The 27,897-nt window shown below is 42.9% G+C and overlaps 1 protein-coding gene across 4 annotated transcripts in view; it reads left to right on the plus strand.

The window, feature by feature from the left end:
* The window catches only part of srgap2 (SLIT-ROBO Rho GTPase activating protein 2), a 56,725-nt gene that overhangs the window by 18,365 nt on the left and 10,463 nt on the right, over window positions 1–27,897 (plus strand). For 3 of the 4 annotated variants that reach the window (XM_006784396.3, XM_006784398.3, XM_006784397.3), the window contains 9 exons: window positions 12,318–12,510; window positions 16,720–16,882; window positions 23,248–23,310; window positions 24,435–24,650; window positions 24,957–25,085; window positions 26,395–26,616; window positions 26,706–26,807; window positions 26,921–27,115; window positions 27,240–27,324. In XM_006784396.3, the coding sequence (XP_006784459.1) occupies window positions 12,318–12,510; window positions 16,720–16,882; window positions 23,248–23,310; window positions 24,435–24,650; window positions 24,957–25,085; window positions 26,395–26,616; window positions 26,706–26,807; window positions 26,921–27,115; window positions 27,240–27,324 (1,368 nt within the window). Of the gene's footprint in view, window positions 1–11,343; window positions 11,474–12,317; window positions 12,511–16,719; window positions 16,883–23,247; window positions 23,311–24,434; window positions 24,651–24,956; window positions 25,086–26,394; window positions 26,617–26,705; window positions 26,808–26,920; window positions 27,116–27,239; window positions 27,325–27,897 lie in introns of those variants that run through there. The other variant, XM_087840669.1, reaches the window with a different exon arrangement.

Genomic DNA, 27,897 nt, shown 5'->3' on the forward strand with positions numbered 1-27,897 from the left:
GCACTTTCTTACTTTATTCACTCAGCAACAGAAAAGAGCTTAAGTTACTGAACTTTAACTGACCCTAATTTGCTCTGCTGCAGGGAGGTTAATTTTTTTTTAGATCTTTATTTGGTAAACACCCAATCACAAATCTGCCATGTGCAAGAATGTCCTACTAGGTGTGCAAAAGTCTGCTTTAGTTTGATGCATTTGTGTATGAAAGGATGCTGTATCTTCATTATGAAGAAGTTCAAATGACAACCTGTCCTGTGCTTTTAATGACATTTGGCCAGCTGCAGACTGTTACAGAATATCAAACTTAGAAAGGTGTGAAAATAAATTATTTTTATACTGCTGACCAGGTCAGGAAGTTCTTGCATGGTCTCTTGGTTTTTATCTGGTTTTGCATCAGCATACTGCATTAGCATCTCTGTACCTCAAATCCTAAAAATACATGTATAGAGTTCTAACAAGCTTGAGAAGTATTTGGTATGATCACCTTTATTCTTTAACACAGCTTGAACTCTCTTAGGCAGCTTTCTTGTTGTTTCTTTAAGTATTTTAAGTAGTGCTTAGGAATAATTATCCAGACTTGTTGAAGGACATTCAAAGCTCGTGTTTGGATGTTGGCTGCCTTTTGTTCTGTTCTCTGTTGAGATGATCCCAAACTGCGGGGAGGCCAGTCCATGACTGATAGTGTTGCATTGGGTGGTATGTTTTTACTGCGTTGGTAGTGTGTTTTTTCGATCACTGGTATGCTGAAAAATGAAGCTGTTGCCAATCAGATGCTTTCCAGATGTGTTGCATGCTGGATCAGAATTTGACCATATATCTGTGTTTATAATTATGAGTTTTAATTTTAACACAATTCATTTTAAGAGCCCCAGCACTGCTGGCTGAAATGGACCCCCAACAGTGACGGGGGCTTTCAGATACTGTTCATCTGCTGTAGATTGTGTTTTAAGGTCAGCTGCTTTTTCAGTTTCTTCTTTGGTTTTTGTGTTGTTTTGTTTCTCTGGGCAAATTGCACAGCATGCTAAAATGCTAAAAGCTCATACTATTTTATGCCTCTCAGACATATGTCTGCTAAAAAAAGTAACAACTAATGGTGTACATTTGTGGCAGCCTGCTAGCAGCAAATGGCTAAAGATACAATTTAAAATTGGTTCTGCGCTGCGTTGTCTGTTATGTGTAGGTACAACACTGGTTCATCGCTTAATTTAGATGATTTTTTTTATGCTTAATGGTTCACAGGTCAATGTTGAGTTGCTGAACTCATGAAAGAGAAACCTTCCTTTAAAAATGGTGAGGACTGGACTGAAGTATTGTGCAAGACCGCTTTTAAAAAGTTACAAGAAAATCTGGCTCCACGGACACAAAATATAAAGAAATGAGACTTAGACTTTTTTATTGTCACTGTGCAGTTTCTTGCACAGCGAAATTGAGGGCTGACTCAGGACTTTTGCACAGTACTGCTTGCAGTCTATGATTATTGTAATCTTGTTTCACTCTCATAGCACTCTCCTAAGCCTGCTGAAATGAATAACCTGACTTATGTGTTTTCTGTAATCTCATTTGCTGCTTTCCTTGGTAGGTCAAGAAGCCCAAAATATTCATTAAAGGGCTCAGCGCTAATGGAAGAGGGAAAAATGAACAGGCAGAGTGTGGACAACTGAACAATGACCTAGGCCCTTCTTTATTCCCCCCTTTTACAGAAGTATCTGTTTTCATGACATGGGTACTTGGATACACCAAATCTGATAACCCATGATCCGAGCCTCATGGGTCAGTATGTGCGCTTGTGACTCTTCCTGCCCTCCTTCGGTCACTGCCTCAAATAGTTGATTTTGTCTTCAGGACACTGTGATTCAATCGCACTTGAAGCAGTAACGTTCAGTAAAAATGTATTTAAATACTGTAAAAAAGTGCATTTATTGGCCGTCTGTGAGAAGTCTCTTTTGTAACCCTTCGTTGATGATTGGATAATCCAAACCAGTTGATGCTGCAAGCATCTCATTATGTCTGCACATGAAATAATTATGTTTAAAAAAAAAAGGGGTGTAAATGTGATAGATGGAAGCCAAGTGTCTAAAATGAAAGCTGGTTAATTGCTTTCCCCCAAGTTACCCATCCTAATCGCAGGCGTAGGACTGTTGTTGTACATTGATTGCTCGGGGTGTAAGAAAAAGTTGTCCTCACTCTCTCGGTCCGCCCCAAGGAAGAAGAGTAACTGTTTTGTTTTGTTTTTTATCGTGGAAAGCCAGTTAAAGCCCGAACAGTGCTGCAGGGAAAAAGAAGAAGAGGAGAAACAAAAAAAAAAAATCCCCTGTGAAGTTTTTGTGCCGTTACACAGAACTGCATGTGGTGGTTTGTTGTGCTGAGGTGTGGAGTTGTTGTCTTTGCTGGTAGCCTCCTCTTGGAGCATGGCCCAGTTTCTATCGCTCTCTCTCTACTCCCAGTCCCTCTGCAGCAGTTAGACTCATGTCTGATTTCCATAATGTGTAAAAAGTGCATGCATGCACACTTGCACAGAGCAGAGAAATTACCATTGCACTAGTGGGTTGGAGAGATGCGTAGAGGTAGAGGCAGAAAGGCAGGTGACCGCATTAGCTGCACTGCAGTCTAATTGTGACATACGTTGTTTCCATCCACACAGAGGATGTTTTAATAATACACGTGTACATATATGTTCTAAATACTTCTATCCCCCAACCAGTGATTACTTTCCTCATCCGTTATTGTTTTAATCAGTAAAATGTGAAGAAAATAGTAGTAAAAACATCACTACATTTTCCCTAGAGTGTCATTTACCATCTGTTTACCAAAATATAAAAAACTAACAGAAAAAAAGAAGAAGAAGAAGCAGATTTTAAAAGCCGGAACAAATTGCATTTCCTTTCTCCATGAACAACACAGACAGTCAAAATATGCTGTTGTTTTTCTGTTGATAATCGAATTCATTATTAAACCGCTCTTCGCAGCCGAGTGGTTGTTCTTCAGGGATTTTTTTTTTATAATGGAAGAATAAAGATTCTTCCAGGAAAAAAATAGAATGCTGCAGAGATTTTTAAGTATATTTCTGCTCCCTTTTCAGCACCATGAGGCATGTGGCATCTTGTTTCATTATATTTAAGAGAAAGCAGACATCTCGGGAGCTGTTGTCTCCTAGACTGATATGTATGTATAAACAGCACCCTACTATCATAAGTTGGATATGTGGTTTAAAACATGGATAGATGGATAAGATTAAAAATATAAAAACAACGTCTATTTGATTTTTGGGGTGAGCTGTCTTTTTATATTAGGATTCATGTAGTTCTGCATTCCTTTACCTTGCGTATGTGCCCCTCCTGTTTCGGAGAGAGCTGCAGCTGAAGGCTGTGGCGATTTGACCTCGAGTCGGATGCGTTGATAGCATCTCATGTTATCATCTGCTGCTCTGGGTTTCATCCTTTGTGTGATGCTCCCCTTTGCTCTTTTTCTCCTGGCCTCCGTGCCTTCCGCCGGCGCTCGGATAAAGATCAGCAGCCATCAGCAGATACGGCCTTTAACTCATGTGTTGCTGCCCAGCCTCTGCTCTCAGCTCTCACTGCGTCCTATCTTGATCTCTATCATTTTTCCTTCAGCCATTTTCAACATGCCACTGATTTCTCATGCAGTGTCGCGATAAGACTTTGCTGCATAAGGACATCCATACGAGTCACTCACACGTGTTTAGTATCATGCAGCATTTCCTCGCTGAGAATATGCATGTGTGTTTCCCCTCTCCTGTGCGGCAAATGCTGTCATAGCTCTTTATTAAATGACAGAAAGGTTTCCATTACGCACTTCAAAGCCCTGATACTCCTCTCGGGGGGGCCTTTACGTGCACATGCCTACACAGCCCTCAAGGTCCCGGTGAATCATTAGTGATGACTGGGCTAATTCTTACTGAGGAGTGAAATAAAGATGAAGATGACTGCACGACTGATGACTGTTTAATCTAGAAGTAAGAAATGATTACACGCTGCCGCTCAATCGCTGGGATTATGACGAGTGTTAACACGCTAATAAAGACGGGGAAGAACCTTTACCCGCCCGGTGATGCTTCCGCACATGAAAGGCATCCTCTTCCCCATCCTTTGCTGTTTGAAACTAGCCTTGGATGATTGTGGTAATGCTTGTTGCTTTAAGAGAGTGTTGCCTGGAAATGTCGAGGCTGATTTAAGTTATTCCACGCACTGTCAGACAAGACCACTTGCACAGACAGACATACACTCAGTGGGCTTCTTCCCATGCTTGTGTTTTGGATTAGTCAAATCTCCTGACTGGCTGCTAAGCTGATTAACATGGGGGGGCGCGTTATGCACTGGCCATTTTGAAACACTGGAAAGGGTGTGGACACACATGCACAGTGGGAGAGCTCAGCTTAATATTGCTGTTGGCTCAGGGTGATATGATATGTGTGCGTGTGTGGGTTTTTGTCTGATACCTGTCCATACCTCCTCAGACAGATGGCATAGAGCTCTATACTGTAATAGTTTCCCTGTGGAGAGCGTATATGTGTGTGTGTGTGTGTGCGCCAAAGCTGGAAAGTGTATGAGATGGAAACAGAGGGAGAGAGAGACAGAGATGAGGCCTGCTGGAACAGACTGAGGCCCAGATGGCTGTGTCCAACAGAGACAGGAAATAGAGGTGACACCAGGTGGATGGTACCCTTCAGCATGAACAGCATCCACAAACACACAGAAAGGACACTGAAATTAGCCTTGAGGCCAATAATTCAAGAAGGTCAGTCTCAAATCTTGTGAGTTGCTAAATTATAGGATAACGTGTGATCTCATTTAGTGCCGCTCATCTCGGTTGAACCGAGAAGTTGATCACAGACTCTGGATATCTGATTGCTGATTAGGTTGTCTGTGAAGTCAGAGTCCAGTACCTACACTTCAATAGCATTTTAAACTAAACAGGAAGATAATCGTTATTCGCTTCTTTACCAGAATTGCTTCCCTCCAGTTCCCGCGTGTGTGGGACGTACCCCTCCCCCAGTGCCGTTCTCGAGTGGGTTAGTGGAGCAGGCGGTGCCTGAAAGGGAGCGAAAGAAGCTAGTTAACTTTTGATAAGCGGCCTTTTTTTATTATGCGTAGAAACCCCCAGCCCCCAGTTTTTAACCCCACATTCTGTCTGCCACCACACAAATGCTTGTGTGCTGTGCACGCGATGGCTAGAAAGAGATATGGGTGTCAGGAGAGGTAAATGCAAAGAAGTAGAACATACTCCTGGAAAGCATGGCTGCAAAAAGAAATAACGATCTGGTAAAAGAATAGACTCTGCAGGAACACTTAGAAACAAGCTGAGCGTTCTTTGGAGCTGAAACCGATAGTTGTAACCAGCTGGTTGACATGGGAGACTGACCCCCTCCAGTAACTTTGCAGACCCCTGACCCTTGACCTCTGCTCTTTGCTCACAGAGTGCAAGGAACCCTGACGGTAGCTTGCATGGCCACAAAAAAATGTACTCGATCATAGAAACGTCCTCTGTCTTTCCTACAGTTGGACATAAAGCATCCTACTGTCACATAAAGGGTTAATGACTTCCTGATCTGACCACAGAGGTGTGGAGCAGTGCCGTGGAATTTACCCCTGCTGAGTACTAAACCCCCTGCAAAAACACCCCCCCTCTTCCTCCTCGTCACCTCTTTTTCATGTTTCTCTCACACTGCCTCCCCCTCTCCCTGCTCCCTCGCAACCACCACCAAAGAGGGCATCGTGGACAAAGAGTAACAGTTACCAAGCAAAACTCAGTGGGGAGGGGAAGCGTATCTCCAATATCATGGAATGACTAGTAGTTTTTTCAGAAGTGTTTTTGTCTTATTTTAGCATTTGGTCACTTTGATACTTAAAAACTCCCATTTGATGTCTAATCTTCTGATGTAGTATATCTGGGTCACTGAGAGAAGCATGCTTTTTCCCCTTTATTGCTGAGAGCTGGAAGGGAAAGTTAATATAGGAAACCTAGAAGAAGTCACCGCATCAGCACACACATAATACATCATTTGCCCCCTTTGGGTCTTTTGTAGATTGTATAAATGAAGAGTAAGATTGCCTATTGATTAGTGAGTTTTAGGAGTGCTGATATACAAATCCTGTTAGCGCTCAGCCATGCCTTAGAGGCTGTTTCCTTGCTTCCAGGGTAGAGGCTTTATGAAAAGCACCCTTAGATTTAATATAATGTTAAACATTTTTTTGTAATATTCTACTTTGCTACAGCGAGAGCAGAGGTAGAGTAGGTTGGTGGAGATGAAGAATGAAGAAATCCATTAAGTGTTGCTGGAGATCCAAAATACTTCCTTTACAATTGTGAAATAAATAAGGCCTCTCTGACGGCAGTGTTTAATTATCGCCTCGGTCAGAGTGACGTAAATTTGGTCATCAAAAGGGTCAGCAAGAGGCTCTGTGCAGATGTCACTCCGCTATAATGCGGCAACTATGCATATGTTCTCCAGACTTCAGATAAGCAATAAGCACAATATAAACAGCTACTCCCCCATAGCTGTCCGGACATGGGGCAAATCACTGCTTGAGTTTGTTCGAATGCAGACACACGTGCACTCGTGTTTTGGATTTCTAAACGCTGACAAAGAAAATGATAACCCTGCCTGCCAAGCAATCAAGCTTTAATGCTGCTTTGCTATATGAAAGTGTGTGTGCGTGTGAGAAAGGTCAGGAGCTTGCATCCTCGCCTTCCCGAAAGTATCACTATATATATTCACCAGCATTATGACGTTAGTTGAAAATGGAAACTAATAAAGTACCATAGTGACACCAGTAAACGTTGATGTTTTATGCCATTTATTCGTTTATGCCCGACCATAGCCCAGCGTTTATTTCTCTGCCGTCGAACTCGCTGCCGGTCCCTCCTCTCCTCTGCTGAACAGTACATTTGCAGCGGTTTGGCTTTGGGATGGTTTTCCATGTCTACAAGTCGCGAAGCTTGTTAACTTGCCTTCTTAAGACGACACTACTTTTCCTAAAAGTTTTAGGGTCTGGGTGAGAGAGGAAATGCCTCTATAACTTTTAATGTATGCATGTGCGTGTGTGTGTGTGTGTGTGTGTGTGTGTGTGTGTGTGACAGAGAGTGAGACGCAGAGAGAAAGAGTAAGAGTGTGTGTGTTTGTTTTTGGAGGAAATGTCCAGACCCAAGAAAAAGGCATTGGCTGGAATCTTTCCATTCCTGCAATAGCTTTCCCTCCAACACTTACTGTACTGTAACTCTATCCTTTCCTCCTCTCTCCACAAGTGTGTGTGCATGAGTGTGTGTGCGTACATGTGTGTGTGTGTCTGTGTGTGTATATACACTAAAACAGTATTAGTTTGACATGTCTGGAACTAATAGAGTCCACCCTGCTGAAGAATCTTATTAGGAAATACTACCTGCAACTTGAGGCTTTAGTCTACCTACTCATTCAACGGCCTAAACATCGTGTCTCTGTTTCACTCTCACTCACACACTTTTCACTGCCTTCAACCTGTAAGCCCCTGGCCCATCTTCTCTCCCTCAGTCCATCTTCTCTCTTTGGTTGCCTGGTTCAGTGTTGGTGGGTTATACTGGTGAACTCCACAGCTGCCTGTTTTTCTTCAGGGCCTTTTAGTCTGAGAAAAACACAGCACACACACACACACACACACACACACACACACACACACCCACACACACACACACACACACACATCAGTCCAACCCCTGCACTCCCTCTTACACACACGTACACACACATATGCTTCCTGTAGTTGTTTTAGTATAACCCTCCCCTCTCGTGTTGCTCCCTGCTGGTAATGAACTGGTCCAGCTGACTACCTGTCAACTGTGTCCTGTCTTCCTGTGTGTATGGGATGAATGGTCATATTCTTCGCACTGACGCAGTGCCCGCCCTCTTACTCACCCTTTACACTACTTTGTGCTTTTTCGCCCCCCTCTCTCTTCTTTTCTCTCTGCTTCTTTCATTCTTGTGAGGACAATGGTATGAGCTCACAGGGGTACAAAACCACTACCACCCCCCTTCTGCTTCCCCTCCTCTTTTATAAGCTTCTCTGTAGCCCGTGCTGCAGTATCAGTCCCCAGAGCAACAAAGACCAGGCCTTACTGCATAAACACAAACGTAGCAAGAAGAATGGGTAATATTGTACTTTGCTGGGAGCTACATCTCCTAATGTTTGACTTGGATTTCTTAGTCCTAGTTAACTGTACTGTGTGAGTGTGTTCTTGTGTTCCTGCTGTGATTACTGATTACCTGGACCACAGTTTGTAGGCCCAGAGCTTGCAGAGAGATAATCCTGATGTATACAGCCAGGTTTTCTACTCTATATTAACATATTTCTCACCTTGCATTATTTTGCTCCAACAAAATAATGTCACATAAATAAAGTCTGCAGAGAAGGGAAATGGGAATTTCCATACTTGAGCACACATAGAACGTGGTTACTAAAAGTAATAGGAGCCGTAAACCAGAACTTTACTGCACCCTGTAAATCAACACAACTGTGTGGACTGTCGTAGTTTGTCATTCCTCTGTTGTCTGTACTCTCTGTCACACTCCTTCTCCAGCCACTTCAAGCCTTGTCTCAAACACTCATCACATACTTGTAAACAGTTGTCGTGCGTGTGTGTGTGTGTGTGTGTGTGTGTGTGTGTGTGTGTGTGTGTGTGTGTGTCTGGAATAATAATATAGTAACGGAGGGGGACAGAACTAGGGCGGGGCTTCCAGGAGCAGGCTGGAAAGCTGCTGTCAAAACAGCTCAAAGTGACAACTTGGACTCAGAGTGTCACATTGCTCTGTGTGTGTGTGTGTGAGTGTGTGTGCCCATAGCTCAGGGTGTTTTCAGGTATAATGAGTCCTTGTAGCATTATGTGTAGCTTCTGTATGTAGGCCAGTACACAATGGCATCCAGGGCAACCATCACTTTTGTCAGTTACAAAACAAAACAGCGTTAAGCTGGTGGGAAATTTGCTGCAGAAATAACTCTAAGCAAAGGAAATGATGGGGGAAAGCTATGTTTAGCCTTCACGCTGTGGTTGTCTATGTACCGTGAACTTCAGGTCGATGGTTGTAATGCCTTTTTTTCTACTTTAATTTCCTCCTCAGTGTCCATCCGCGCATTAATACGCAGCGACACATCTGTCTCAGGTTTGATTTGAGGCAACACAGACAAGCTGCCTGCACTCTTAGTCCAATGAAGTGCCACCTTACTCAGAGTATTCTGTCTTCATCCATCATCTATTTTTGCCGTCTTCCTTTTTCTATGATGATGTATCATAAGCCATGATGTACCATAGGGAGACGTGGGTGTAGGTGGAATAATCTAAATGGGAAAAAGACATTGAACTTCTCAGATTTCACTGCTACTTTGTGAGCTCACTAATCTTCCAGGCATATGATTTGCCCTGATATCATTTATACACAACCTTCTAACTTGCCCAAACACACCAACAAGTGGCTGCTATGTCTGGAGAGAGTCAAAGAGCTAAATGAATAATAAAGACTGATCCTGAAAAAAGAAAAATGCAGTAGTGTGACTATATTCTATTGGGAGACAAATACACTATGTGTGTTAATAGAAACCAAAGAGAGGATTAGCTGCTTCAAAGGTAGCATTCATCTCTTCCTTTTCCAAACTGATCCTGTTTGTGATCGTAGTGTGGCTGGACGGGCAAACAGACTGAAAAGCGTATGGACGAGGCTCGTGCAAACAGAGCCAGACAGCCTTCAGCACTACAGACAGAGGAGGCGGAGGGGAGAGAGGGAAGAAAAACAGGGAGAAGAGCATCAGTAAAGTAGAATCCCAGAGCCTGATTACAAGACCTGCTCTCATCTGCCTGGAAAATGTGACTGGACTGTCTGGAGGGGGTGGAGGCGTCACATTCCAGTTCACATCCCAGTTCACATCCCATTTCTTACTTGCTGGGGGATGATAATCATTGCAGAGGGATGAAACCGAAGGGAAGACCTATGCTGAATCTATTTGACTTGCTGCCTCTCCTTTTTCTTGTAGCAAACTCCCTTTCACTAAGCAAACGGCTTCTTTTGGTCGTAGCGGTATTTATGTGGTTAAAGACGGAAATGCATAGTGATGGCAAATCGAATGAAATGGCAACCCGCATGTTTTATCCCCTATCAGTCATGCTGACATGGTTTGGGACCACTTGACCCTTTGTATTGACACATTTGAGTGATTACTTTATCCACACGGCACGAGAGGTCAGTGACTGGTATGAAAATGCTCTCACTTACACGTAATGTCTTTTTGTGCCCTATGAAGCTGAACACTGATGGGATATTTTCTATAGGCATATTTTACAGTGCCCCCCCTCCCCCAATACAGGATGGCTTTATAACCCTGCAGTAGAGTTTCAGGGGCTTGGAGAATGAATATCAAAGCTCAATGAAGCAGTTCTGCTCACATGTGATGAGACTTTATGGTGGATTTTTGCTTTAATTTGTCACCCGTCTGTGCTTTTTACATCCCCTTAAGGAAATTGTGTCGAGCAGCCAGTACCAATAGGGTTTAGTGGGGAGAGCTCATGTAACGCAGCCATATATTTTATAAATGAAGCATGCCGTCAAACTCGCTCTTCATCCTAATGTAAATGTAAGGGGCCTGAGAGGGGTTTCAGGGCTCAGGGCACGGCCTCCCTATTAAATTAATTTCCACCCATTAAATCTGCTTTCTAAACATTTGGATCACATGGGACTCAGCTGTCGCTTTTTTTTAAAAAAAAAATTCCCTCCTGTACATATCCTCCACCCCTCAAGCTGTTTCCACGCTGATAACCATATGCTTTCTGTCACCTTCTTACGTTCCTTATGGATGGACAGGTTTGTTGTTGTTGGAGGTGTTGTGTGTTGTTGTCGTGGGTGGGCTAATTACAAGGTTTTGTGTCACAGCCTTAAGGGGCGGGACATTGACTCACTCTGGATCATTGACAACGGCGTGCGACGAGAAAATTGCACACAAACACGCACGTATGCAGCCGGCGAGACAAAAACACATGTTATGAAAGCAAATGTTCACACCAGGTCATTAGCACTGATACAGGCTCGGTGTGTGCATTCCTTTGCCCCCCTGCCCACAGTGTCTTAAAACTCCCCAACTCTGGTTTTTGAATCAGTAAAGAACGACAGTGGCCGCTGGCTGGTGGCACAGTGTTTAGGTATGTGTTTATGAGACAGAGCGAGAGAGAGAGAGAGAGAAGTGGGAGGAGTGGGGTGCTCACAGACACATTTAGAGATCCCACTTCTCTTTGTGGTAATGAGAAACTGCACTCTCAGCTGTTAAACACAAAGGCAGCATCAACAGTCGCTGCTGGCTGGACAGGCAGCTGACTGCATGACTGCGCGTGTGTGTCTGTATGTGTGTGTCTGAGTGTGTGAATATTGTTGAAGGGAATCCATACATCACTGAAGCCAGGATGGAGACCAAAACCATCCGCTTTCTGTACAGCCAGCGTTGTAGAGGTATGACAGCTGTGGTAGATTAGCCATGATGACAATTAGAGAAATGCGTGTGTTGTTTCCTAACTCGTTTAAGAGATGCAGACTGCTCGGCATTGGCAGGAAGCTATGGGAGCATAGCATTAATCTGTCAGCTGTCAGGACTGATCCAGCTTATCACCTCTGTGTGTGCATGTGTGTGTGTGTGTGTCCTTGGCTGTGCAGAAGTGCTGCTGTGTATGATTTGTGTCTCCTGTTCTGTAGCTGCAATGGGCAGGATTCTCCAGAGAACTTTTTTGCGGCCCGTGATTGAATACGGTTACTGAATGTGCCTGCACTGAGTGCACTCTATTAATTTGAGGGCCAGACTGGAGAGCAGCATGGAGGAGCGATGAGGGCGAGGAGGGAGGAGGCAGGAGGAAAATGAAAAGTGATAAGCTGGGATAAATGACTGCCTCTGGAGATATGTCTGTGTGGAAGATGATATCTGATCCCGCACTCACAGATGCACACTTATAAATATGATGATGGGAACGCACACGCACGCTTAGCCGTCTGTGCATTGCGGACGGGTGGGAGGGGAATGGAGTTCAGCCAAGCCAACACAGTGCCAGGTGTTTTACTGGAACATCCAGTCATTCAGTCAGCTGTAAAGGGGTTGTTTTAACATCTTACACATCATTGTGAAATGTGTGTTAATGGTAGTGGTGTATAGCCAACAGCAACATATGAAAAGGCCTTTGATTTTTAGCAAAGATTGCACATTAAACATCGATTCGTGTTTTGATTTCACCTTGCCAATGGCTATGTTAACCAAAAAGCTAACGTCATCTCTGACTCTGTACTCCTTTTCCTTTTACCCTTTCAGAGGTCCGTGCTCAGCTGGTGGAGCAGCTCAAGTGTTTGGACCAGCAGTGCGAGCTGAGGGTGCAGCTGCTTCAGGACCTGCAGGACTTCTTTCGAAAGAAGGCAGAAATTGAGATGGACTACAGCCGCAACCTGGAGAAGCTGGGTGAAAGATTCCTCACAAAGACGCGCAGCACCAAGGACCATCTACTCAAGTATGAGAAAATCACACAGACAGCACACGTAGTTTTATTTTGACAGTAAGCTTTAAGTTATGGCTTTTGGTCGCATACGTGTATTTTTAAGTGCGTGGGGCAATTAATATCCTGCTCTTGTAAAAGTCTCAAGTGAGACAAAACTGACCCAGCTTCCATATTTAGCATTTAAAGAAAAAAAAAAACAGCATTGCTTCAGAGACCGGTGACTTCCTTCCTGATAAATGTGAAATAGCTGCTTGACTTGTAGCTGCGTGCACACTGCATTTTACTCCTTTCGATTGTCTGTGTGGTCCTGTGAGTCAGTGTTCGTGTCTGAGGGAGGGAAATGACAACTTTTGCCAGAAATGGTCAGGTGGTGATTTTGTGCTCTGACTATTTTGTAGTGTCTTGCTGTGAGTGGATCATTGCCCAAACCAAGGATTCTCTCTCTCTCTCTCTCTCTAAGTTGCACATAAATACACACTGGAGCTCATCGGCATTAGCAGCCTCTGGTGCTCTTGTAGAATTGTCACTTTTTGAGTGGGGAATGATTTAGCAGTCAGGATTCACTGAACTGCTAGCTATTCATAAACTACACACACACAACATATCCTATTGGATAGCACTGCCTCACTGCATCTCACTTCCATCTTTTACCTTGTGAACAGGAATTTGACCGCCAACTCTGAGGACTGCTAAATGCTGAGATATAATACACGGGTTTATGCTGGCAACAGCCTTTAGATGCAATAGTACATATAATAGGCGATCCCTGCCGTTTAGCTGAACAAGCAATAAGCTCCTGTTGTCGTTACTGCAGTATCATTAATACGTCATTAACCAACCCATAGGGACACAAATAGCTCCACTAAATGTCTGATGACTTGTCACACAGCTGTGTGTCATCTGTAACTGCTTACTCTTAAATGAGCAGAGACAGCCCTTTCTGCAGAAACAATATCGTCATCCTTCTGTGCGTTTGTCTCTTTCATGTTCCCTGCTAGGGCTGAAGGCCCAATTAAAAGAGTCACATGAGAAAACAAAGAGACACACAGATTCTGTAAATTGAAATTTACCCTCATAGGGTTTCAAACCAGCTTTCAGGTTTTTTTTTTTTTTTTTATGTTTGTCACGAAGGCTTTACTTTAAGGGACAAAAACAAGCATTTGATTAGACAGAAAACATAATTTAGTACTTTGATTTGCATTGCCTTGATGTAATTAAGGCAATCGTACAGATTAATATGTTTGTCTGTCATGCTCAGAAAATGGGAATTCATTCATGGAGCAGCAGCTTATGTTCAAATGCTAATTGATGCCTTTTGTTAATAATAATGGACAGATACAGTGTTTAACCCTGTGTTTGTGAAACTAACTGGTAATAACAATAATCAAAAAATCATTAGCAGAGGTGCTTTTAGCTACCAGCTTTTGGTTTTAGAAGTGTTAGAGGTATAGCTCATTTCTACAGAAATGATCTTTTTAATTTTCGATACTCTGGATTTTCCAAGTTAACTGAAACTGTAACGAAGGACAGGGACTTTTTCCTGCTCAGCTTTTCTATATTTTCTTTGACTTCCTCTAAACTATTACCTCCTAAATACCAGCCTTCCTCTTTCTTCCATAGAGTGACTGTTCCCTTTTCTTAAGCATCATGCACCCTTCCAGAGATATTAATATCCCTGCTGGGGGCAAACCCATGTTTACGTGCTCTCTCGCAGACTAAAAAGGATCAATAGGTCCTCTAAACGAAACCCAATTCCGACCGTGAGGACATACCCCACATCGCACACAAATTCACTCGGCCTCATACACACCCTCCAGCCCCGATCAATGCTGAGACGGTTTCAGATTGTGCGATGCATATTGGTGGGGTGGGCGAGGGAAAGAAGATGATGAGGAAAAGGGAGAGGTGGTGTGCTCCCATCATATCCACTAAGTCATCGTAAGGCACCAAAAGTATGACTGAAAACTGTTCAGTTTGTAGTTTTCATTCATTTCTGTGCTCTTCTCCCACCCCATTTGCTTTTCTTTTCTCCCAACATCTGTGTATTTAACAGTCTTGCTGCATCTGCTGCTGCTCAGTCCGGGTGCCATGCTGGAATTTCAGTTATTTTCCGGCTATTTGTGCTTATTTGTATGTGTGTGTGTGTGTGTGTAGGTGTGTGTAGAAGGGTGCTGTGGATGTTTCTCGGCACAGCCAGGCGTTGATGGTGCTCTAAGCAATGTGGGGTGTGAGGGTTGTCAGTGTGTTGATCCCGTGGAGACCCCTGGTATTCGAGTTATTTGGCAGACTGCATACAGCAGCGGTTGGGGGGTGACTGCACGGTTTAGCCGTATTGTGTATGTCCTTGTGTGTGTGTGTGTGTGTGTGCATGCCCTTAGGCTGACAGGCTGATTGGTCACATGGAGAAGCCCTCACAAGTTGTGCACTCATTCAAAGCCTGCCCTTATGTTAAATATTAGGACAGTTTGACTGTTAATAAGATGCAGCCTCTTGCACAGTCCAGTACTTGAATCAGATTTTTTGAGATCCGATCACATGATTGCATGACCACCCATGGGATGAAAAAAGTAAAAATCCGTTTTACATGTGCTGTTACTTTTTAAGTTTAAGTCCACGGCTTTATCTATTTGCTCCTTTAAAATGCCACAAAATCAAAAATCATGCACCAGGAATTAAAATCAGTTTTCACACAGATTCATGAAAGCACATTTTAGTTCTCCCAGATTTCACATATTGCCCCGTTTTTCTTTTTTTGTAATTTGTATTGTCTAGTGTCACTGTCTAAATCAGGTGCTCAAGTAATCCTCACGCACAGATGCATTGCTGCAAAAGCTGTAATGCCTGCGAGGAAGTAATGAAAATAACTTCATGCGGGGATGAAGCCTTTGTAACAGTATGGAACAGCATCTGCACCATGTGACCTGAGGGGGGGCCAATTATGTGCCAGTGTTTACCTTGCAGTAGCTGAAGGTCAGAGAGGGATTTGGATGATATTTCACCCAGTGCCGCAGTGCCATTGCCATGGTTATCGCTGGTGGATTCAGGGTGACGAGTCACATGGTGGCGTTGAGGCTGTCTTCTTGAGCTTACGGAGGAACTGGAGTCATGTTTTGTGTCTGTTGTGCAACCAGTAAAGACAGACGCACCGGACATGAATCAGACAGAAGAGAGAAGTTTGAAAGGAAAGTGAGGTACATCCACATAACAAGTGCGAGACGGGTTTCAGTATTGAGGTGGTGTGGATGGATTGTCTGTTAGACTCATGTAGTTAGTCATATGACATTGAGACCAGTGTCACCCAGTACCAGTTTATCACATCACCACCATTGAGTCATCTCATTCGAACCACCCTTACACACCCCCAGAAAACCTTCTTTACTCACACACATGCACACAGTCACCTCACCGCCCCCGCTGTATACCCCCACTTAGTCAAATCAAAGACTTTCTCTGTCTGTCTGGCATCGTCTGTGCTGGGGTCACTGTTCTACTTTCCCTGACCCCTGTGTTTTGTGTGTGTGTGTGTGTGTGTGTGTGTGTGTGATATAATTGCCTTGCAGCTCTTTGCTGTCTCTATCCAGTTAAAGCTCCTCTTAACAACACAAAGGCCTTCTTTCATCCACTTACACTCACTCATAATCCATTTTACCCACTAGATCATCCATAACTCATACTATAGTACACACACACACACACACACACACTTTTATAGTGTGCACATCCCATAAAAGCTGTTGTATTGTCGTGTAAGCAGGGCATTAACAGCTTTGCATTTGTGTAATGGCTTTGAAACAAAGAGCGCAACACCACTGAACCATTATATCGTTAGTGAAATTATTACAGTCCTCAGATTGCCCTCTTTTTTCCATCTTTTTCTGCTCTCGCTTATTTCCCTCGACAGCAGCTGTGCTTGCAGGAGAGCCTTACCTCTTCCTGCTGGGTTTTGTACCCTGGCTGAATCCTGCGTTGGGGCTGGCTTACCAACCCTTTGTGTATGTATGTGTGTAAGAGAGTCTGTCTACAAACTCTCTGTCTATCCCTGTTATCCCAGTGCCCTGTCTCATGTTTGTAAAAGCTGTATTATGGGTGTACCGTTTGCTTGATTTTATATATAACATAAAATAGACCTGTGTGTACAAGTTTGCAGTGAACGTTAGATGAATGAATTTAGATTACAGCTTCCCTTGAATAAAGACATGTCATTTCTCTCTGTGCGTACAGGAAGGAGCAGAGCATTTTATCTCCGGTGAATTGCTGGAACCTGTTGCTGCAACAGGTGAAGAGGGAGAGCCGCGACCACGCCACTCTGTCTGACCTCTACCTCAACAACATCATTCCCCGCTTTGCACAGATCAGTGAGGACTCAGGGCGCCTCTTCAAGAAGGTAAGCACCCACTCAAACACGCAGAAACATCAGAGCCTCGCTCTGATTGTTTTTCCTCACTGTAATTTTGTTTAATTGTCCATCGCGGTTAGCTTGATTTATGTGGGGAACCTAACAGCGTAAGGATTGCAGTTATTTCAGAGCCGTTCTCATGTGTGAATCCATGCTGCTGCTAGGTAGATGCTCCTTCCCCATTCTTTCACTTCACGTAAAGAAGTGAAAGAATTCAGCCCGATATGCTACATCCATGTCATATTTTGCCATGTCCAACCCCAATCCCCCCAGCATCTGTTTTCTGTCTTGGCTGATTAATTGACTGACAGTGAGGCAGCAGAACCTCAGGCCAGGAGAGTTTATACTGTCTGTTTCATAGCGAAACCTCCTCCTTGTCCGCCCTGATCTTTGCCTTTATAGTCTGAGAGATGAAAGAGTAAAAATGTGGAGGAAGAACAAAAAAAAAGAAGAATAAAACGAAAGAAGTGGAACAGAGCGAGTGGGCTTTACATGACAACAAATGGCAAGGAAGTATTCTCCCCTGGGAGTTTGCTGCTCATCTCCAGGATATGAGACCAAATAAACAAGCCCTTAGTGACAAAAATGCAAATAAAATTTCTAATCTGTTTAATACAACCACTTACTTTTCTCCAGCGCTTCCTTTTTGCTGTGTGTGAGCTTCAGATTGTGAACATTTCTGCAGGGTTCTGGCATTTTTTTTAGCAGCCGTATTGGACCTTTGAGCGATGGACACAAAGGGCTGAATTTAAATTTACAGTAAGTGTTAGTTTGGATATTAAGAGTTGACTATAAGGTAAAGGTCATGTTGAAGAAGGCTAGGGATGGGCGCAGGGAAAACATTTAATCAGAGGAAAGCCGCTCCAAGCATAGAAAGATAAGTGTCTGCTCCGACAGCAAAGTGAGGCCATCTGTGAGTGGAATGTCATGGCAGAGGCTGCTGATTTCCAACCCGATAGGCTGTCTTTGAACTACATTTACAATCAGATCCCAAGTGGCAGGAGCGCACACAAACCTCTACTTTCATTTCTCTGCCTGTCTGACATGCAGCACTCATTTCTGCCCTCTAGCCTCTTGGACATTGATTTCAATTTTTCATGTTTTTTTTAATAATGGGTGCATGTGCATGTGGGTTGTTTCCATCATGTCTAGGCCATAAGCAGGCTGCACAGAGAATGCTCTGATGGCTAATTAAGTGGATAATCGGTTCATTTATGACATTTCCAGTCAGTGGCATGAATACCAGTAGTGCCACGGGCTATTATACACAAACACAACTCATGGAGATGCAAAGCACAACTCGTATTAGAGAAGCTAACACATTCATCTCAGGCTCTTGAAATAGAGTGGGAGTGTGTGAGATTTTAGTCACTGGCCAACAGGAAGCAATAATGAATCAATCTGCACTATTAACACGTACACAATCTCCACCTAAGCCACAAACATCAAGAGTAATGAAGCCATTGCTAGTTTCTGCTTTGTAGTCCCTGTAGAGTGTAAAGTAGGCGACCACAGGCAAAACAGGAAGTTCAAAGGTCGACATCCACGGTAGGAGAGCTCAACCATGACTATTGCTTTTTGATTGGCTGTGGTCTGAGCTTTGTCACCTAATGTGAACCTCTTTAGAGGGCAGGAAAACTACAGTTATCCTGTTACCTCTTTTGTCTGTCGTGCTATCCTAAATCTCCTTCCGTACCACTTTATCCCCTCTGTTCCTGACCTTTTTGTCCCTTGTAATGATGTCAAATAGGTTTGACATTATGATATCTGATCCCCTACACGCCTCGCCTTGTCTTTTTCATACACCACCTTCAAACCTCCCACCTTTAACCCTTTTTTGTTTTCGCTGACCTGTAAGCCTCCGAGCCTTCTCTGCTCCTTTTTGCGCCCTCATCCAGGAGAAGACAGATGTTCAACATGCTCTGCTTTTGCTTTCAGTCTGCATTCCTCTTCTTTTTTTTGTTACTTTCACTGTCCTATTTCTCTCCTCCTTTCATTTCCCCCCTCCCTATCTGCTGCTGTCTCTCACCATTGAAGTCAGTTTGTGTACACAGATTTGCATTATGTGTAAATCTGTGTACACACATATCGTAACCACTGCAAACACTTCCAATAGTGAAAGGGATATTGTTCAGGTAATGCGTCAGATATTGGTTTCCTTATTTCTATGAGTTCCAGTGGCAATCAATCTGACCTTTTACTCCCACGACTAGATTATCACAGAGGTACATGCCACGTTTTACAGAAGGCACACATGCTCTGAAGCATATCTGCAAGAGGCTGCAATGCAATTGAAGTATATCAAAAGAGGAAGCGCATGTGTGAGTTTGTGTTGAGTGTGTTCTGAACCCTATCAGTGTAATTTCATGTCATTCAATCACCAGTCCGAGCTACAGTGACTATGTCACAATGGAATGCAACGGTCTTTTTGGCCTTTTTGGTTATTTTTTTCTGCAGAAACAATTATGAATTTAGAAAAAGTAGAAAATCACAAAAGAAAGAAAAAAACAACAACATGATTTCTATATTTTCAGCTGCCATTGCAACCATCCATCCATCAATCATCCTTTTCTTATTTAAATCAGGTCCACGAGAGCGCACTGGAGCCTACTCCAAACTGATTAAAAGGCTGGGATACCCACTTGGACAGGTCGCACCTCTGTCACAGGGAGAGACAAACAATTACTCTTGCTCACAATTACAGCTCCTTCATTGTCAGTTTAGAATTACTGCTTAACCTTACATGCATGTCTCTGGATTGTGGGAGGGAGTCTTAGTACCCGGAGACAATCCACACAGGAACAGGAAGAACATCTAAACTCCCCACAGAAAGGCCCCAGCCGGCCAGTGCTAGCAATGCTAACAGCTACACCGCCATGCTGCCCACATTTGCTACCAAGTGTTTAATATGTTGCATAAAAGATGGGAAATTGTGGGACTGTCTTGAAATATCAAATATTGATAATGTATCACACTCCAGTGTCTTCTTGTCACTCTAACATAGGTCTGCGTGTCTGCTGGGAAAAACTGTTTGATGCAATCTTTTCTGCTTCCGAATTCTGATAAAACTAAAATGATCAAGAGCAAGAACTAACAGAAAGATTTTTGTTGGCAGTTATTGTACTCTTTCTTCGGATCAGCTTATCAAAGATATCACAAAGACTTAAAAATGTCTTTTCTGGTGTTGGCTGTCTCAGACAATAATTCATGCCTTTGTTTCATCTGAATTGATTATTCTAACTTTTTGTTTTTAAGGTACTTAAAGTCTTCTAAGCATAATTCTAAGTAAAACTCTTTGATTTGATCCCATTTCAACAATTTGGAACTTGACTTGAGTTAATTCTAACCTAAAAAGATCTAAAGGTGGTTTTGATGATGTACATAATTCAAAATAGGAAAAAGATAAAAATAGGCCCTTCATTATTCTGAAACAGTCTGACTATGCTCATTACTCTTAATACAGTGAGAAGCATGAGCTCTTTCCTATTCATATTGAGATTTGAAAAGAAATCAGCAAATTCCAGGACAGTTTCCTGTCATGGCACCACAGACATCTGCCTCGATGACTCTGTTTAGGCCTTAAAATCTAACCCAGGGATGTCAAATACATTTTACGTCTTGAGCCACTTTGATCTTAAGTGGGTCGGACGAGAGGTTTTCCTCTTTCTGTCAGTATAAAGATGTTTGACTACACATTGCATCCCAGAGATATCTTAATACAAGAAAAGGAAGTGCAATTTCAGCAGCATGTTTAAGATTTTCTACATGATAAATGTGCAAAATTACAGAAAAGGTTTTGGTAGCTTCCCAGATTGTCCTGTGAATATAGAGTTTTTGTTCATTCACAGTAGGTCTGGGCCATATTATACCGTTCACGGTAATACCGGTACAATGCTAGGCAACGATAAGAAAATGAAATATCGCGATAGAATATGGGTAAAACGCACACGCGCAGTGCCGAAAAAGCACGGCGGTAACGGAGAATGAGGAAAACAGATTGTTCAGTGAAACGGATGAACCAGAATTAGTTTGTAAAAATGGTGCAACTTAACTGGTTTGGTGTTTGTCCGTTAGATACACAACAAAGCACTTTTTTTTGTAGAACATGCAAGCGGGCGTTGTTATTGCCGTATTTGTCGGACTAAGGTGCTCGTAAATCTGGGCGTAATCTGGATTCTAAACTCCGTCCTTTAAGGTCCCGAAGTCAAACGAACAATACTGAGAGTTAAAAACTGCCTAAATTCTTCCATCTTTAATAAAACGATCAGCGTTGCTGCTTTACCAGGTGTAACTATGATGTTTAACATCCAGGCATCCGTGAAAACAGAATTCATTACATTTAACGGAGTTAGAAGTTAGCAGGAAGTAAGCGGAAGTTAGCTCGCTAGTTACCTAAGCATGATATAGCATGTTCTGACTGAGAGATTTCTGAAAAAAAAAATCAAACGTACAGCTCTGCTATCACTTCCAACATAAATGAAGACAGGAAGCTACACAGCAGTGACGTTTATAGGGTTACTGAAGTTGGGCTAGCTGGTATTTAATGATGTGCTACGTGATCGCTAGCGACACAGCTATCTTAGCATAACATAAACAGTGAAGCTGGAGGATGAACGCTAACACTTTTCCACTTGATAAAAGTTAACGTGAAGGTTCCTAATGGTTAGAGACAAATGCAATCGCATGGCAGGATGCTGTAAACGGACCAAACTTCAGTCAGGAGAACAACTGAGATAATCCATCGAGGTTAGTCATTAATATACTGCAACAACATGGGAATAGAACAGCTGTGATAGAATACAGCATTAATAAATCAATGGTACAGAAGTGGAGGAAGCAAGAAGAATGAGTTGAATAAAGTTTGATTTATCTGACTGCTTTGTTTCGCTTAATGTGCCTTATAATCCCGTACACCTTATGGTCCGAGAAATACATATTTGACTTTTTTATTTGGCACACTGCAGTTTAATGTAGCAAAGCACCTCTTTTTAACTTCACTGGATATAATACATGATTATGCTCAGGATATGTCAGCCCATTTCTACTGGAAATGTCTTTTGGTTAAACTTTCAGCAAGGAATTTACTTTTACACTGTTAAATGTTTATATAGCTTTAATGCACATAAAAAAACAGATGCTTGTTTAAATAAATAAATAAATTGCGCTAGTAAAGTTGTGGAGTTCTATTTTGTCTCGCAGAAATTATATCGTCAGTTATATCATTATAGCAAATTTTCAAATATATATCGTGATATATATTTTTGGCCATATCGCCCTGCCCTAATTCACAGGAAATGTTCTTCTTTTTTTTTTCAATCAAAATTTGATAAAGAAAAATGTGATGACAAACGGGAACATTTCTATCATTTAATTCTCTGAATGGCCTTTGGGAAGGTCTTTCTCAATAGGAAATACAGTTAAAAACCCCAAAATGTATACCCTCCTTCCAGTGGCCTGGATTGTAGTCTTTGTCGGGCTGATTTTGGCCCGCGGGCCCTATGTTTGGCACCCCTGATCTAAACTTGATAATAATATTTTCTCTTTATTGTTCAATCGGTTGCTCTTCTTTTACCTGTCATCAGTTATCATTTTGGTATCTTCCTACCTTGTATGTTCACACTGTACATTTTCCATATGGATCCATTCTGAACACACAAAGCATGCGTTGCTGGTCAGACAGAGATATCCTTTGTCTGTTACTCTTCCTGTTTTTTGGGACAGGCGCTGTCCTGAGGCAAATCTGTGATACTGAGTGATTTTAAAATTTTATGTTTTGGTTTGTGATAATATTAAACCCAAGTCTGGATGGTGCCCTTTTAGCAGATTAGCAAAGTCCTAACATAGAAATGTTGAGAAGGGCTCTGAATGGATGTGTGTGTTTATTCATGTGTGTGCACTAATGTGTGTGGAGTCTACTCATCTGTGGGCTGCTGTGAAGTCATCAGTCAGTAGTGGCTCCTGGCAGTTATGTCTGGAGAATGGTAGCGCCTGTATTACTCTCTGTCCTCCCTCTCTTGTTTCTTTTTCTGTCTTTTGCCACTTTGTCATCCCACCCTGTCCTTAGCTCTTTTGTCCTCTCGCCATCTCGGCCATCATGTAGAGATCAGTATCTGTAGCTCCACATCCATCGGGACCATTACCGCCTCACTCATTTGTCTGGATTAGACACTTCTCCACTGCTGTTTGGCCAGATAATCTACTCTTGATTTATTGATTGACCACATGGCTGAGTGGGTATAGTGGGACCCCATCAGCGGACAGCCCTTAGAAGCTGCAAGTTATAACACTGTGTCAATGGTTGGGACTGTTTCACCACATGTGCTCTCTGTTTGTCTCTCTCTCTGTCTCATTAGAGCAAAGAGGTTGGCTTACAGCTGCAAGAAGACCTGTTGAAAGTTCTTAATGAGCTTTACTCGGTAAGGAAAACCCTTTTTATTACAGTCACAAGCAAGATTATAATTTTGTCTCACGATCGCCTGCATTTCATACAGAACAATGAGAAAGAGCCCTGCCCTTGTTGTGCTATGGGTAGGTGTTAGCAGACATTAAAACTGCTTTCTTTTACCTTTTTTCACAGTGTATTTAGACAAATATGAGCTCATAAGAAAGTAAACAGTTTAACTACAGTCACCTCAGTCATTTCCTCACGTTCTGTGGAGTACGACCAGCAGGTGTGAATTTGAGCAGCATTTCTTGCAGTCGTCAGCTTTATGGTACCTTCAGGGCCCCTAAAGTTTTTAGTTAGAAGTATCGTCACATTCATATTTAATATTTTGCTCGAGCTACTCCTTTGGTTCACCACCAAAATGCCTGCAAAACTAATGACATCAAATTCAACTGTACCCTGTTTTTAAAGCTAATTAGTGGATGTGTCAAAGCTAAATGGTGATCGTGTTAAACATTATAAATGCCAAAACTCACTGTCTTCTTCCACCATCACGGGCATCTAAGAGTCTGGCGCCACATTTTCATGCTACTGCCAAAAGCACTAAAGCAGTCTGAGTTTCACTGTCTGCGTGTGTGGGTTTTCTACTACAGCTTAAAGCTTCAGCTAAGGCTCAGCCAGGCCCATAAAAGCAACTTTTGCACTGTAATTATAGTCTATAGTAAGAGATAGGAATAGATCTGGTTTGAGTGACGCTCACATGCTTGCTCATAGACAAACCAGTGTGTCTGTCTGCAGTGTTGCTGGAGGGTTTGAGCAGAACAGCATAATGATGGCTCTAGTGGTGGTCGCTTGAATAAGGCTGACGCTGCACACGCTCTTGTTTCACGTGTTTAACTCTTTACGGTAAACTCAAACCACACCCCTCTGCCGTCCAGCACGGTGCTGTGACGCATTCTCTTCAATATTTTGAAGCCAGCCATTGCTCGAGGTTTATCCAGAAAAGACAGCCAGTTGGTGTTTTGAGCTGTGTGTGCACTGAGCTTTGGTGCTTCGCTTGCTCACTGGCAAAAGGCCCGCTTTTGATACGGAGCCAGAAGTGAGCGAAGAGACACACATCTGTGTTTGTCTACAAATCTCGACCCTTGTTTCCAGGTGATGAAGACATACCACATGTACAACACTGACAGCATCAATGCTGAGTCCAAGCTCAAGGAGGCAGAGAAGCAGGAGGAGAAGCAGATGGGGCGCTCTGGTCGACAAGATGACCGCCAAACGCCGCGCTCCCCAGACACCCTGGCCAGCATAAAGATGGACGAGAAACCCGTCCGGCGTTCCAGCGTCAAAAAAATCGAGAAGATGAAGGAGAAGGTGAGCAAGCCTGCGTGGGATTGAGGGGGGAGGGCGAATCGAGGGGAGCGAGTAGATAGATAACGGCTGTTTCTGGGCTCCCCACCTGTTGTCAAACAAATCTATGTTTGTGTCTCATGAATGATTTATAAGTGCGCGCTTGGCTTATTGCTAACCCTGTTTATTATTACTGGAGCCTGTCACACCAGCACGGTTCCCCTCTTCTTATTACCGGCAATCAATACTGAGACGTTACACTGAAACGCATATTAACCCTCTCTCTTCCTTCTCTCATTCTGTCCCTATTCTTCTTTCCTCTCTTATCAGAGGCAAGCTAAGTACACAGAGAACAGACTGAAGGCCATCAAAGCCAGAAATGAGTACCTGCTCGCCCTCGAGGCCACCAACAGCTGCGTCTTCAAATATTACATCCATGACCTCTCTGACATCATTGATGTGAGTATAAGCACACCGCGTTGTTGTTGTGTCTGCGTTTGAGCCAGCGGTGGCTCCTCGGTCAGTCTCTTCACATTAGCCTCAGTACTGTCCCTCTTCTTAAGTCCTTATGCTTCCCAAGTGCATAACACCGGGTTTATTGTGCCTCTCCATTGAAAGCCAGAGGCAAAAAGAAAAAAATCTAGATTGCACGGAAGCTGTTAATTCTCTGCTTGATTATAACGCGTCACGGCCTGTTGAAATAACGAAGCAGTCATCAGCACATTTCATTTCTGAAGAAACTGACACGTGTCTGGACAAGCAACACTTAACTAGGTAGGAGGTGGCATGTAGCAATACATCAGTTCTATTTATTTGTTTGTTTGTTTTTTTACAGTTTTTTTTTTTTGTTTCATTTTAGTTTAAAAATTGTGTATAATTTTGCTTGGAACCAGCAAGCAGGTACCAGCTGGAGACAGTGTTCCTATCATGCCTGTGAAGCAAATTAAGGAAGCAGTAATCATACAATTATTCATGTGTATGCATAAACAGTTTCTGCAAGGGTGACCTGAAAGGGCAGCGAAACAGGCTCATGACCTGAGTGTCACAGAAAGCTCCAGAGGGCCTGATGGCACTGGACAGCTTCCTGTTGCTGGAAAAGAGGATATTTATCTCAGCATGTATTCAGCCTTTTTTCTGTATTTATTCATCCTGTAAGTAAGCTACTACACCTTTAGGTATTAGATTATATCCAGTTTTATATTTTAAAAATGACACATCTTTATGGTACTTCATGATAAATAACCATGAAATCACTTAATAGTAGCAGGTACAGAGAGAGGGACATATGCTATCGTAAAACAGCAGAACCAATATTATTATCAGCACTTCTTTTTTCTTTTAGCAAGATATTCCTCCTCTCCAATATCACAATGTTCATTCATTGTTTAAGACTCTGAGGGTCAGGTTTAAACCAGTTCTTTGTAATAGCTTTTTTAAAATATATTTTGAATGAATAGACTACGGTTATTGTAGTAAGACGATATTGATCGTACAGCACTTTCCACATGTATTTGATAAATGACGCTGGCATAAAAATACAGGTCAGCAGTGTGTGGGAGACGTCTAGTGACACTGTCATATACCATGTTAATTCAGTGTTTCTGGTCTGTTTCTGGCTTTCTCTCAAAACATTTCCCATGTGCCTCTGAATAAATGAATGAATTGCAGAACAAAGGGGCAAAACTATAAAAATGACAAAGTTAAAGAGAGTGGGTTCTTTTTTTAACCAATAATGTTTATTCATACCATATGTCTGCATGTGTGATAGTGCTGTGACCTGGGCTACCATGCCAGCCTCCACCGAGCACTGAGGACCTACTTGTCTGCTGAACAGAATGTGGAAACATCCAAACAAACAGGGCTTGGTGCTCTAGAGGGAGCCACGGAGAGTCTTGAAGCCAACGGGGACAAACAGAAACTGATGGAGACCTATAACAATGTCTTCTGCCCACCAGCTCGCTTTGACTTTCAGTCCCACATGGGAGACACGGTAGAGTCCCGTTGCTCGTTTGTGTGTTAGAGTAAGTGTATAAATGTGATTGTTCTAATATGTTTAGTTTTTATTTTTTTCATTTATAGATGGGAGTGATGTGTGCACAGTCACCGCTTGAAAGCGACCTGATCCAGAGGTGTCAGCAGCTGCAATCCCGCCTCTCCACGCTTAAGATTGAGAATGATGAGGTCGGGCGTGTTTCTTTTCTTCTTCTCATTTTATTTATAAATTTAGCCTCCCACACTTTCCACCTGCGCTGCCTGTTAATCCCAGCCTGTTTTATATCATTGCTGCCATTCAGGTGAAGAAAACCATGGAGGCTACTCTGTCCACCATTCAAGACATGGTGACTGTGGAGGACTATGATGTCTCCGAGTGCTTCCAGCACAGCAACAGCATGGAGTCAGTCAAATCCACTTGTGAATCCTATCTCAGCAAACCCAGCCTGGCCAAGCGACGGGCCAATCAGCAGGAGACGGAGCAGTTTTACTTCACAGTCAGTTCCAATTAATGCTATCATTTATCTAGCAATGACTCTGGTCATTAATGTTCATTTGTGTTGGCTGGAAAGGATAATCTGCACAAACTGTAACTTCATCATGTGTGTCTTTGTATTGTAGAAGCTGAAGGAGTTTCTGGAAGGCAGGAACCTGATCACCAAGCTGGAGGCCAAGCATGACCTCATCAAGAAGACCCTGGGAGAGGGTGAGTATGACTGCCAGGATGTCCTTCATATCTTTTAGAAGTTGATCTTTTTTCCTTCCCATCTGGGTGAGTGTTTACGTGCTGGGAGTCCTCCAGTGGGACTGAGCAGGATTCAGGATTCATGAACAGTCTGGTGCCCAGAGGCTAAACAGGGAACAAATCTGAGAGATGAGTGGTGCAGTGGGGCGCATCAGTGAGCAACGCAGGGAAGCAGAATCACTTTAATATATCTAATATCCACACGTTCAGTGTGTGGGACAGAGGGCAGTGGTAGGTCAAAGTGACAGTGACCATATGTGGATGCAGCTGTTTGCTTAACTTAGTTTGTGTGTGGGGAAGGTGTAATAGTGGGCTGAAAGTGCCATTCAGTTCACAGCGTTATGGGAGAAGCCCTCCTGAGTTGTGTGTGTGTGTGTAAAGCTAAAAGTGGGAAGTGTGTTTCTCTTTTTTTCTGTTCCATCAGACACATTTCCTCATGTGTCCTGTTTCTGCTATAACTGCCTATCTCTCTCTTCTCTGTCATAACTCCCTTTACCCCACTCCACCCCCCATCCCCTTTTCCTTCCTGCTTCT

The sequence above is a fragment of the Neolamprologus brichardi genome, chromosome 5, assembly GCF_056152115.1.
Source record: "Neolamprologus brichardi isolate AB-2024 chromosome 5, ASM5615211v1, whole genome shotgun sequence".
NCBI lineage: Eukaryota > Metazoa > Chordata > Actinopteri > Cichliformes > Cichlidae > Neolamprologus > Neolamprologus brichardi.